We start from the raw sequence: 12,834 nt of genomic DNA, 5'->3' as shown, positions 1-12,834 counted from the left end.
GGGCACCTCCCGCGTCTGTTTGGAAACCCCTGCTAGTACACAGCACAATTTCTTTAGTTGCTTTGTGATTTGGTTGGAATCACAAAGGCCCATAATGGGCCTCTAGCTGTTTTCGTGACAATTTGAAAACTGCGGTGACTAACCCAAAACAAAATTCATTACCTGTGACCCCGTTTTGACAGCTAAGCGGTGAGGGAGGAGCAGTCATTTCTTTGGGTGTACTTTCTGAGGACGTCAGACAAGGGTGCAGAAAAGAAGTCAAATTAAACCCTAACAGTTCCAATGGCGTTGCTGTCCCAAAGTCATGGGATGCGGTGCGGCAACAAATCCCTCATTCCACCAGAGAACAAGAGCACTCAGCACATCCACAGAATTTGTTCCGAGCATCACTAACAGGTGATTTTGTGTTTGTTTTGTTTTCAGTGTTTTATTGATGTGCAGTATATGCAGAAAAGTTCACAGATCCTCAGTGAACAGTGTGAATAGCAATCTCAGGTTGTCAATGTTTATCGAATTATTACTACTACATGCCCAGCACCAGACACGTGCAGGCATCATTTAAATATTCAAGAGTGATAGCTACTGTCCCCAGTGTACAGATGGGAAGACAGACCCAGGAGTAGATGGCCCACCTACACATATCCAGCCGGCAAGCTGCAGACCCAGGATTCAAATCCAGGTTGCAAGCCCCAGATGCAGTGGTCTCAAGTGCTGTGCGCTATGGTTTGTGGAAGCCACAGTGAAGGAAGTGATCTGAGCCCATTCTTTCCCCTCCATAAACTCTGCTCCCCTTTCTGAATTCTGGTCTTACCAGATGGTCGCTTCAAGTGCGCCGAAGGCCATTCCTGAAAATGATTTCTTGTTACTCCTCACATCCGATTTGTTGTTGCTTAGTTGATAAATCATGTCTGACCCTTTGCCACCCCATGGACAGGAGCCCACCAGGCTCCTCTGTCCATGGGATTTCCCAGGCAAGAATACGGGGGTGGGTTGCCATTTCCTTCTCCTGGGGATCTTCCCGACCTAGAGATCGAACCTGCATCTCCTGCATTGGCAGGTGTGTTCTTTACTGCTGAGCCACCAGGGAAGCCCTCACATCCGACTAGACACTAGATAATTTTGTTTCATTTTTAAATTTTTTTTATTTTTAACTGGAAGATATTTGGTTTAAAATGTGCTGGTTTCTGCCGTACAACAATATGAATCAGTCATAACTATATATATATATCCCCTCCTTCTTGAGCCTCCCACCCACCCCTCATCCTACCCCTCTAGGTCATCACGGGGTGCCAGGCTGAGCTCCCTAAACCTCTAGATAATTCAATCCTTCATACATCTCTTGCATTCACCCACTTCCCCCAATTCCCACCATCCTGGTTGAAGCACCCCTCCTCTCTGGCCTGGACCACAGCCTCATCACAATCTTCCTACATGGCTTCAAGGTACCCTTAAGACCAGACGGGTTCATTTCATGCCGGGTGCTCATTCTTTGAATTGTCCAGTGATGTTAACCACATTTCTTCCACATAGTAAGTCTGGTAGAGTTGATCTCTGGGTTGTGAATTTTTCAAGTATGGCTTTTTTGTGTTATAGACAACACAGATGAAAACATGTTGAAATAGAATCAATATAAGCTTCCTGAATCCGAGCTGAAGCTGGGCCAGGAGACAGAGAAAAGCACAGCTGTGGGTGATCCCTTCATCTGGTCAAGGTGGGTGAGAGCCAGAGAAATAGGAGACCTGCTGGGCCAAGGAACTGCATTCTAGATGTGGAGACCAGACCCAAAGACCGGTGGTTCTAAACCCTGACTGTGCACTGGAATCACGCAGGAAATCCTTCAAAGTCCCGATGCCCAGGCAAAACTGCAGACCAGTGGCACCAAAACCACTGGAAATGGGACGTGGGCATCAGCATAATTGGAAGCTGCCCACTTTGTTCCACTGTGCAGCCAAAGTTGGGGCACTCTGCTGGAAGCATCATTATGCCACGAAGGCTCAGAGAACTGTACAGAAACTTTCAAGAGTCGGGAGGGAACAGATGGACTGCATCAAAATTCTCACATAGCACTTCTCGGAGGGAGTGGCCGGCTGCATTTTTCAGGTGACTAGGGGAAATTACAGTGCTGCCCATGACCCCAAAGAAGACAAATGCTCCCAACCAGATCAGGATCCTCCAAGCTCCATTAGAAGTAGCAGAGTGGCTCCCCCTAGCGGATGTTAGAGCACATTTAATATAGCTTGCCATCATTTGAACAAAGGGATGTTAGCATGTTCAGTGTAGCTTGCCATCTTTTGAACATGGGGAGGTCTCACATTTTAAAATCCTCTAGCTCTAATTCCTCACTGAAAAAAAAACCGAGAGAGGATTATCCTGGGGTCTTGTCCCTGAGGGACGACAACTTGCAACAGCTGAGCGGTGGCTGCTCCTTTGACGGGCTTCTCTGCAGGGCTTTCCAGAGAGGTTCTGGAAGTTCCCCAGGGGGTTGAACTTTGCTCTGATCCTTCCTTGGAACACGGTCAAGCCTGCCTGCAGAAGCACGTTCTCCAATATAAAATAAAAAGGTAACAAAAAACCAAGTTGCCCATTTAATGAACTAAAAAAAAAATTCTGGCTCTAATGATTCAGACTTATTCTCTCTCCTTGTGGGGGTTGGTGGGACATCGGTTGAGAGAAAGGGGACAAAGATGACGACCCAGGTGACCCCCTGGGTCTGTCCTATTCTCCAGCCCATCAACCCTGCTGCCTCTGCGTAGCCAGTGGGGGTGCAGAGACGGGGCTTCTGGAAAGGTCAGAGCGCTGTGTCTCCTCCATGTTCTCTTCCAACAGCCAACCCCCCAACCCTGGAGAAGAACTGGCACAGTGGAGCAGGGCTGGCACTAGAGTCAGGGCTGAGATTCTATCCCAGGCCCACCGGTGTGACTCCGAGCAAGGTGCTTGACAACTCTGTGCCTCAGTTTCCCCATCTGTCACCCAGGGAAAACCAAAGGCCCTACCTCACTGCATGCTTCTGAGGGTTCAAAACCATCATGTGTATAAGAAAATGCCTGGAAAAGCACCCGGTACACAGTAAGCATTCACTAACCGGGAGCTCTTCTTTTTGTAATAGTTATTAAATGAATATTTGTTATTAAAATCAACCTGAAGACTAATCAAGGAGTGAGACTGAGGGAATTTCTGGGTGGCCCAATGGCTAGGACTTTCACTGCCGAGGGCCCAGATTCAATTCCTGGTTGGAGGACTAAGATCACAGGTCATGTGGCGTGGCCAAAAAAAAAAAAAAAAAGAGTGACTTTGTGCTTGAAATGAGAGAACAGAAGTTCAGAGCATGATCTGCCAGCCCTGTGGACAGATGGGAACAGATCCCCAAAGGTCAGGATGGCACAAGTTAGTGCCAGGACTACACCCGGTGCCAAGGCTGCCCCCGGCCCCACAGCTTGTCAAATGAGTGGACTTGATCAGGCCCAGCAGGTTTGTCAGGGTCCCCTGAGCCCAGGAATCCCCTTTGTTTCTTTAATACGGATCCACGCTCTCCGGCCCAGCCCTGCCCCGGCAGACCTCTGAGCTGTTGGCCAGCTTCTCCCCGAGGGCCCGCTTATGCTGTCTTCACAGTATAAGACGCTCCGGCTCCTCCCTGGGGGGCCGAGGAGGTCATCTGTAACAGAGGAGAGCCGGGTCTCTGGAGGCGTTTGTGTGTCCATCAGTGGAGGAGCCAAACTGGGGTCACAGGGGAGCACCTCACTCGCCAAAGTCCTCTCCCCTCCCTGGAGAGTCTCCCATCGCCGTCGGCCACGGCCACGGCCCCACTGACGCCAGGAGAACCAGGCTGGGAAGTAGTGAAACGCTGGGTCTAGGGTGACAGGGAGATGAAAGAGTAAGCGAGGGGTGGGCAGGGAGAATGGGACGGGGGTGGGCGGGAGGTTCAAGGGGGAGGGGACATACGTATATTTAGGGTTGATTCACGTTGTTGTAGGGCAGAAACCAACACAGCATTATGAGGCAATTATCCTCCAATTAAACATTAAAAGGAAAAAAAAAAAAAAGAATGGGACAGGATTCTAGGGCAGAGACCAAAGGTCTCCTTCTCTGACCCCATTAATGTGTGCACTATATACACTAGCATGTGTAAAATAAGATAGCTAGTGGGAAGCTGCCTAACACAGGGAGCTCAGCTTGGTGTTCTGTGATGACCCAGAGGGGTGGGATGGGGTGCGAAGGCTCAAGGGGGAGGGGATATATGTATACATAGAACTGATTCACTCGGTTGTACCACAGAAGCTAACGCAACAGTGTAAAGCAATTATACTCCAATAATAATAATTGGACACAAACAGGTCAGGCCATGTGATTTGTGGCACCCATTAAAAAAAGGAACATGCGGGGCCCCTTGTTCAAAAATTAAGAATTAAAAAAAAATGAATTTCAGAGGACTCCCCTGGAGGTCCAGTGGTTAGGATTTCATGATTGCACTGCCAAGGGCTTGGGTTCAATCCCTGGTTGGGGAACTAAGATCCCACAAACCACATGGCGTGGCCAAAATAAATTAAAAATTTCAAGATGAGGACAGCAGAAGGTTAAACAAAGCGCGAGGCTCCCCTGAACAGGCAAACTTGTGGGACTACGCAGGTGACCACTGTGAAGCTGGCCCTGAACACAAAACTTGGAGTGCGTAGCCAGGTGTGTGGCTTTCTGGGAAAGGGGCCCTCAGCTGTCAAGGTCGTGACCTGACAAGGTTAAGAATCAGTGTCTCTGAGGTTGAGTGAAGGTCCCTGCTTCTTGCCACCGCCTCTTTCCTCCATGACCTGTGTTTGCCGCATTGGACAACATTTGATGACAAGCAGTGAGATATACGGGCTGACCTGGGGGCGGCCATGGTGGCCCTGGGGACAGAGAGAAGTGGACGTGTGAGAGATGGCGTTTAGGATGTTGCTGATGGACTGGACGTGGGTAGGAGGAAAAGACAGGCATAAAGCCTGACTCCTGGGCTTGCAGCTCAGGCAGCTGGGTCAACCAATGGCAGCGCTCTTTGTGGATATGGGGACCAGCTGGGAAACGACTGGGTGCTGTGTTTTGCTTTGTGAGGAAGCAAAGGGAAGGAAGAATCCTATTCTAGCCATGAAAAGGCCTCGAGTGGACAGATAACAGCTCAGAGGGTGGATTAAAGCAAGAGGTATTTGGAGTGTGTAGAACTCTGATACTCGGGCAAATTATTTAACTGCACTGCCATTCCACATTCCCTCATCTGGGACTCTGTAAATGAGCTTGCGAGTGCTTAGCAAGGGTCCTAGCACCTCTTAAAAACCCAGTGACTATCACCCATTATTATTACTATTACTGTATTTTCTTGTTTTTTGTTTTTTTTGGATGTGGGCCATTTTAAAATTTGTTACAATGTTGCTTCTATTTAATGTGCTTTTTTGGACCTGAGGCATGTGGGATCTTAGTTCCCTGACTAGAGACTGAACCCAAACCCGCTGCACTGGAAAGCAAAGTCTTAACCACTGGACCACCAGGGAAGTCCCATTATTACTATCACTACTGTTATGATGTCATTTGCCTTCCTCTTACAAATATCTATGGAGCCCCCATTGTGTCAGGCATTGCTGTGGATGCTTAGGAAGAGAGATGTCAGTTATCGAGCATGTCAGGGATGTTAAGTGCCATGGCAAAAGAAATTTTATAGCAGAGTAAGTGAGGGGGAGAGAAATTAGTATTAAGGAGATTGGCTGGGGGGCCCTACTGAAAAAGTGACATTTGAGCAGGACCTTCGAGGTGAGGGATGTCTGGAGGAGAATTTTCCAGGCAGAGGGAAGAGCCAGTACAAAGATTCTAAGGAGAGTGGTGGGAGGTGAGGTCACAGAGATGAAAGGCAGGGGGACCTTCCCTTTATGGCAGGGGTGACTGGTCCTCTAACCTGCAAAACCAGGTCTCCCACACAACAAGGCAGAAGGTTCTCTGATAGCAGAGACCTCAAGCTTTCCAGCACAGTGGAGGGAGCAGACTTCTAGGATGGCAGCTGTCCTAGGCTTTGGGCAGCGCTGAGGCTTCTGGTTCCAACTCTCCAACCCTCAGAGGGGCCTCACCCGGCAGAATAGGCTCAGCAGCAGGGCCTCTCCTCCTCTTGGCTGTGGAGCATCTCCTCCTGGCAAAACTCGGCAGGGTCTTTGCTCCAAGGCTCCCAATCGAGGCATACATCTGAGTCATTTTCCTCTGAATCTGTGGAGGGACAAGACAAGGCCACTTGGATGGTCACTTCTTATCTCCTACTCCTGATGCTAAAGGAGCCCCCTGCCAGATATAGTCATCCTTGCAGCCTTATCTGAGGTCAGGGGGCCAAGGCAGAATCATGACGCAAGAGACAGTCCTCCCAGGACGATTTCAGGGCCTTGAATGGTGGCCAGAGACCAAAAAAGAAGGCTGGCCCACGAAATAGCAACCTTCTAGAAGAGGGAGGACCCTAGAACGTCCCTGGTGGTATAGTGGGAAAAGAATCCGCCTTCCAATGCGGCAAACACAGGTTTGATCCATGATCTGGGAAGATCCCGCATGCCGTGGGTCAACTAAGCCCATGCACCATCACTATTGAGCCCGAGTTCTAGAGCCTTGGAGCTGCAACTACTGAACCCGCATGCTGTAACTACTGAAGCTGACAAGCCCTAGAGCTCACAGTAAGGAGAAGCCCATGCACTGCAATGAAGTGTAGCCCCCACTTGCCCCAACTAGAGAATGCCTAAGCAGCAACAAAGACCCACTGCAGCCATAAATAAATAAATTTTTTTTTCTTAGTGGAGTTGTTTCCTAGAGTTGAGGAAATGACCTACCTGCATTGAACATGGTCCAGGAGGGGACACTGAGGAGACACAAGCCCGCCTGCCCACCTGTTCATCCATTGGTCCACCTGTCCATTCATTAACAAAGATCTGAGTATATGTGTCCAGTGGTTTTTCTCACAGCACTGTTCTTTGGTGAAGCACACACACACTAAAATGCTCCAGAAACCAAGTGTGTGTCCATCACGAGAGGTCTGGGCGACGAAGTGTGGCTCACTCACACTGCAGGACCCCTCCATCCTGTGGCTGTTACACGTTAGATCTGTATCCTTCTGCCTGCGGGATGTCTGTGGTGTATTATTGGGTTGGCCAAAAAGTTTGTTCGAGTTTTTCAGTAACCTCCTTCCCAGTGAACTTTTTGGCCAGCCCAATCGATGGCGTTGCAGAGAAGTATATGATAGAATCCCTTGAATTTTAGAAAATTTATGAATTTTTGCCTAACTAAAAAAATTACGACATTTTGATTCCACTTGTTTGATTTAGTATGAATAGAATGCTAGATTTCTAATTTAAGAAATAGGTGTGCAACAGGTAAAAAGGCTTACTGTATAGCACAGGGAACTACAGTCAGTATCTTGTAATAACCTATAATAGAAAATAATCTGAAAAATAATATACATATACATATTCAGCTATACATATACACGTATGCATTGTTTGTGTATATGTATAATTGAATTACCTTACTGTGTACCTGAAACATTGTAAGTCAATTATACTTCTATAAAATATATAATTAAAGAAAAAAATCCCTTTTTAAAAAACCCAAAGAACACAGCTCCCATTTTTTAAAAAACCTACATGTATTATTAAATGGGCACATGAGCTTGCTGACATGGCTTATCTCTGAAAGGCACGTTGAGAAAAGAAGGCAAATGGGAGAGATTATTATTTTTTCTTGGTATACTCAAGGTGTTTCACCGGTTACAGAGAAGTAAAGGAGGCTGAAAGTAGCCCCTCAAATGCAGGCCAAGAAAAGGCCAAGCCTTGATTTCCTCCTTTGTAAAATGGGCATCATAATAGCTTCTGGTATAGAGAGGGTTAAGTGACAAGTGAGATATGTTAAACAGTCTTTCAACAACGTTAGCAGTTACTGTAATTTAAAATCAGTGTGAGGGACTTCCCTGGTGGCCTAGCGGTTGAGAGTCTGCCTGTCCATGTGGGGCACACGGGTTCAGTCTCTGCTTCGGGAAGATGCCACATGCCACGTGACAACAGAGCCTGTGCGCCACAAGAGAAGCCACCGCAATGAGAGGCCTGCTCACCGCAGCTAAGAGAGTAACCCCGCTCGCTGCAGTTAGAGGAAGCCCGCATGCAGCAGCAAAGACCTCATACAGCCAAAAATCAACAAATCAATCTTTTTAAAGAAGAACTGAGATCATTTAAAAAAATAAAATCAGTGTGATGAAGTGACTTTTCCTCCCAAGAGACAGTGACTATTTTTTGAACACATCCTCTGAGCTTTTTTTTTTTTTAATGAAGGATAATTGCTTTACAGAATTTTGTTGTTTCCTGTCAAACACCAACATGAAGCAGCCATAGGTACACATGTATCCCCTCCCTTTTGAACCTCCCTCCCATCTGCCTCCCCACCCACCCCTCTGGGTTGACGCAGAGCCCCTGTTTGAGTTTCCTGAGCCACACAGCGAATTCCCATTGGCTGTCTATTCTACACATGGTAATGTGAGTTTCCATGTCCCTCTTTCCTCTGTGCTAAGTGTTTTACACGCTCTTTCTCATTTGATCCTCTTAACAACTTCATGAAGGCAATTACCAGTGTTATTCATCTTTTGCAAGGAAGGAAGCTTGGAAAGGTGAAACCACCAGGCTTCCACCAGGTTGTGGTAGCTTGGGACTCCAAGGCAGGTTCCACAGTCCTGTGCAGTTCCGTCTGGGGCCCTTGTTCGAAGGCAGAGTTCAGAGGCTACCTCCTGCTTCCCCGTGTCAGGCTAGGGATTGGCATCACTCCCCTTCCCGCCCTTCAGGGCTCAGCTGCCACGATCTTTTCTTTTTCTTGCCTCTGCTCTCATCTCACCAGGCAGCTCCCTCCTCCTACCCACTTGCTCCCAACTGCACTTGGAAAAGTGCCTCCATCCTTATGGGATGCATGGGTGCTCATCCCTCTGCCTTCTGGGCTCTGAAACTGCCCCGCTGAGCCGGGCCAAACAGGGATGGGGAGGGGGGAGCCAGAACTCCTCTTGCCTGCTGTTCATACTGGATTCCAGACCAGACTGATCCCAATCAAGAAATCTAGGGCAGAATAGAAACCCCTGGACAGGGTGCCCGGAGTCCCAGCCCAGCAAGCCCTGGCAGACTCAGACCCTGGGTTTCAGCCAATTCTCAGCACAAGGACAGAACAGACCCAGTAATACTGAGAATTCCAAGAAGACAGGGGCCCTGGGGAGGCTTACTCCCCTCACTTTTAGGACAGTTTCTCTTCATTGCAAAATTAACAAAAGGATGTCTTTCAAACTGCCACGTGAGATGTCGGTGGGTGAACACTGGTCAGAGAAGGGGTCAAACAGGGCAGGTTGTGGATGGCTTAGAGCTGAGCCTCCAAGGAGAACGAACTGCTGGAGGAAGTTATTGACTTGGACCTCAGGGACGGTGTCCCACCTTCCAGAAGAGTCACCCAAAGCCATGCCTACACGTCCTCTAACCTCGACACTGCCTGGATTACTTCTCAGCCCTCAAGCACCTGCTAGGTGCCATGTGTGTCCGTGTACCCTGCCCTTGACATGCATCTTTCCACAGGCCTAAAGGGAAGGGGCCATTATCCTCCCCATTTTGTAGGGGAGAAGACTAAGGCTCAGAAAGGACTTGTCCCAAGTCACACAGCTGGTAGGTGGCGGAGCCCACACGGGAAGCAGAGGGCACTCTCAAGTGTTTTATAGGTGTGTAAGCTTTGGGCAAGTTGCTTCTCTCCAAACTTCACTTTCCTCAATTGTACGATAGGGATTATTTCACAGGGTTATCCTGGGGATTAAATGAAATAATACACATCAAGTGTTTAGCATCAGGCCCCAGTACAGTTTTCACAAAAAGCTATGTTACAACTAAGGGCAAGGCAGAAGACTTCCCTGGTGGCCCACTGGTTAACACTCTGCACTTCCAATGCAGGCGGTGTGGGTTAGATCCCTGGTCGGGGAACTAAGATCCCACAGGCTGTGTCTCTCGGCCAAAAAAAGCAGGTGGTGGGGGGCGGGGAGGGGGAGGGGCGAGGCCGAAACCTGGGCCCACCTCCCCTAGGCGCCAGAGAGGCGTGCTTCTACTGCCACTACCCCGACAAGGGCTCTGCCTTCTACCTGACACCATGACAACAGCCCTCAGCCTGCGGTCCACCCTGGGAGTCGAAAGAGAACACACTTTAGACACTTTTCTGGAAGCCCTCGCCGGGAACTCCCAACTGCACAATTCCCCGCCCCCACACTGGAGATCATGGGACAAGTAGGCGGTGAACTGCTCTGCCGGTCTGAACGCCATCTGAGCAGAGCTGGCAGCACACCCAGCGCCCTCCCTGCCCAGCTGGTCAAAGGTGATGGGGCGGCGGAGCAGGAGGTGGGGGTCAAGCGGTCCCCAGGAAGAGGTCCCTGGGTGAGGGGAGTGGCCGGGAGCCTTGGGGAGCAGAGTGTCATTCCTGACGCCCCGTCCCCGCTGGCCCACCGCCCCCAGCCTCCCTCAGGCCAGCTTCGCCCTGCCTCCTGCTCCTCTGGGTGGTTAGCTGAGTTCAGGACACATGTCAGCCGGCTTCTGGGTCCCACAGAAACCCACATCCTCCCTGCGGCACGATCTGAGTCGGAAACCGTGTGAGGGGTGTCTGTGTGCGCATGCGCGCTCAGTCACGTCCTACTGCGAACACATGGACTGTGTGTCGCTCGCCAGGCTCTTCGGTGGGTGGGATTTTCCAAGCAAGAATACTGGAGTGGGGTGCCATTTCCTACTCCAGAGAGTGGTCACCGGGTACCTGCTAAATGCCCAAGGCCGCTGTACCCATCCAGCTCGTTGTTGATTGAAAAAGCACCAGGCTGAGGGCAGAGAGGGGCTGAAAGCCAGCCCAGGCTCTACTCCTGGGGCCTTGGCCCTGGCTGCGTCCACAGGAGGGACAGCACTTACTGCTTCATCAGCCCAGAGGGGCCACCTCTTTCCAGCTTATACCAAAGACTTATCTGCTAGCGGTGGCCCTGAACGGACACCTTGTTTTCTTTTTGTATTTGCTTATTTATTATTAAGATTCAGTTCCTCCTAAATTACTGGTTGGTCACAAAAACAGAAAGTGTTCACTATCATGCTGACACATTTTACATTTGATACCATCTTTCATACAAAAAGTATAGTTCTGTTATTGTTTATATATTTATAAATACAAAAATATAAAATATATTTTACATATATATTTTGATATTAATAGCTCTTATTACCAGTGGTACATGATTACTGCTTATTCAGAAATCATGAATTTTGTATATATGACAACCAAGTCCAAGTACATTTCTGCTCCAGGTTTATTTTACCGTAAATGTATTTTTATTGTAGTGCAATAGTAAATTGTTTTATCTTCTATCTAGAATACCTTAACCAAATGTGCAATCACACTCAAAATAATTTCATACAGACCAAAGACTGTCTGTACTAGCAGTGGCCCTGTGCACAGACATGCACACATACGTGTTGTTTCCCAAACTCAAGATTCACTCTGGGACTCCAGGTTCAGAAACTCTAAACTAGCAAGTCAGTCCTTTCTCTTGCAGGTGACTGTCTGTTAATGCAGAGCCAGCAGCTAGAACACCTGAAGGAAACCCTTTTCTTGACAGTTGTTTCAGCAACCCCACCCTGTTCCATGCCCTGCCCAGCTCCAGGATTAGGGCCCGGCCTGGGCAGCTCACCTTGGCTGAGTAAGAAGCGTAGCCAGATGATCAGCAAGAATAGCAGCAAGGCCACGGGCAGACAGAGCCAGAACACCAGGAAAGAAAACGTCAGCTCGTTCACCAGTGGCACCAGAGGATACTTCATGGTGCGTGTGCGGCTAGGCCGGGCCGGCCTGGGCTGCCCTGGGGACCTGGCGGGCCGGGCCACGCTCTGCTCTCAGCCCAATTGTGACTGAGCCAGTGACGTAACAAGGAAGCCACTTTGTCCTTCAGGCCAAGAGAAAGCTGTTCTGGACAAGTGGGCAGAAGCTAGGGTTGTGGGACAGTTTGAGAACAAAAGCCCAGGCTCCCAGGCAGGCCAGCCTGGGTTTAAATCCCTGTAAGATGCTGTGGGATCACAATCTTCTTGCTTGTTCAGAAATCATGAATTTTATATATACGACAACCAATTCCAAGTACATTTCTCCACTTGGAATTTCCTTACTCCCCAATCCTCTTGCAGGATGGAAATAATCCTTAGCACGCCAAGGTGCTAAAAGTTAGAAAAAATGGATACAAATTGCCCCCAGGAGGGTGTTCACTTATCTGAGGTCACAGACTCCTCTTGGAGCCAGCCAGTAAATGACTATTATTTAATCTGGAAACTTCTGTATCTCTCCTTATTAGGGTTTTTGGTGAAGAGCTTCTAAGACTTTGAAAGTAAAGTGAAAGTAAAGTTGCTCAGTCGTGTCCTTTGTGATCGCATGGACTATAGCCTACCAGGCTCCTCAGACCATGGAATTTTCCAGGCAAGAGTACAGGAGTGGGTTGCCATTTCCTTCTTCAGGGGATCTTCCCAACCCAGGGGTCGAACCTGGGTCTCCCGCATTCCAGGCAGACGCTTTAACATCTGAGCCACCAGAGAAAACCCTCCAAGACTAACCTTGTTCTTTTATCTCTCATTCTTTCATTTGTAAAGTAGTCAGGAAAGCTCCATGAGTCAGGCCCCATGGCAGGAAGGAGGCTCCAGACTACCCAGGGCCCGAGAGCACCTAAGCTGGAGGGAGGCTCTGGCCAGGAGAGAGTGCTTGGCCCACCTGCCTCAGCCAGTGCCAGCAGATGGGGGTGGGGGGAGGGGACCTAGGAAACAGGCCGAATGGCAC

The 12,834-nt window shown here is 49.1% G+C and overlaps 1 protein-coding gene across 1 annotated transcript; it reads right to left on the bottom strand.

Moving 5' to 3' along the window:
* Window positions 1-3,460: 3,460 nt before the first annotated feature.
* Window positions 3,461-11,889, bottom strand: ADIG (adipogenin). The gene is made up of 3 exons (XM_043885039.1): window positions 11,711-11,889; window positions 6,081-6,213; window positions 3,461-3,847 (listed from the first exon to the last, which is right to left on the bottom strand). The coding sequence occupies exons 1-2, from the start codon at window positions 11,835-11,837 to the stop codon at window positions 6,095-6,097; spliced, it is 246 nt and encodes an 81-aa protein (XP_043740974.1). The 5' UTR covers window positions 11,838-11,889; the 3' UTR covers window positions 3,461-3,847; window positions 6,081-6,094.
* Between the last annotated feature and the right edge of the window lie 945 nt (window positions 11,890-12,834).

The sequence above is a fragment of the Cervus elaphus genome, chromosome 23 (genome assembly GCF_910594005.1).
Source record: "Cervus elaphus chromosome 23, mCerEla1.1, whole genome shotgun sequence".
Lineage (NCBI taxonomy): Eukaryota > Metazoa > Chordata > Mammalia > Artiodactyla > Cervidae > Cervus > Cervus elaphus.
The sequence above is the reverse complement of the archived record's forward strand: the minus strand, read 5'-3'. Positions and strand labels throughout refer to the sequence as shown.

Excerpts from the sequence above, each read along its gene's own strand:
- ADIG (XM_043885039.1), bottom strand. The coding sequence starts at position 11,837 with ATGAAGTATCCTCTGGTGCCACTGGTGAACGAGCTGACGTTTTCTTTC. Across the intron at positions 6,214-11,710 it reads ACGCTTCTTACTCAGCCAAG|ATTCAGAGGAAAATGACTCA; the intron begins GTGAGCTGCCCA and ends GTCCCTCCACAG.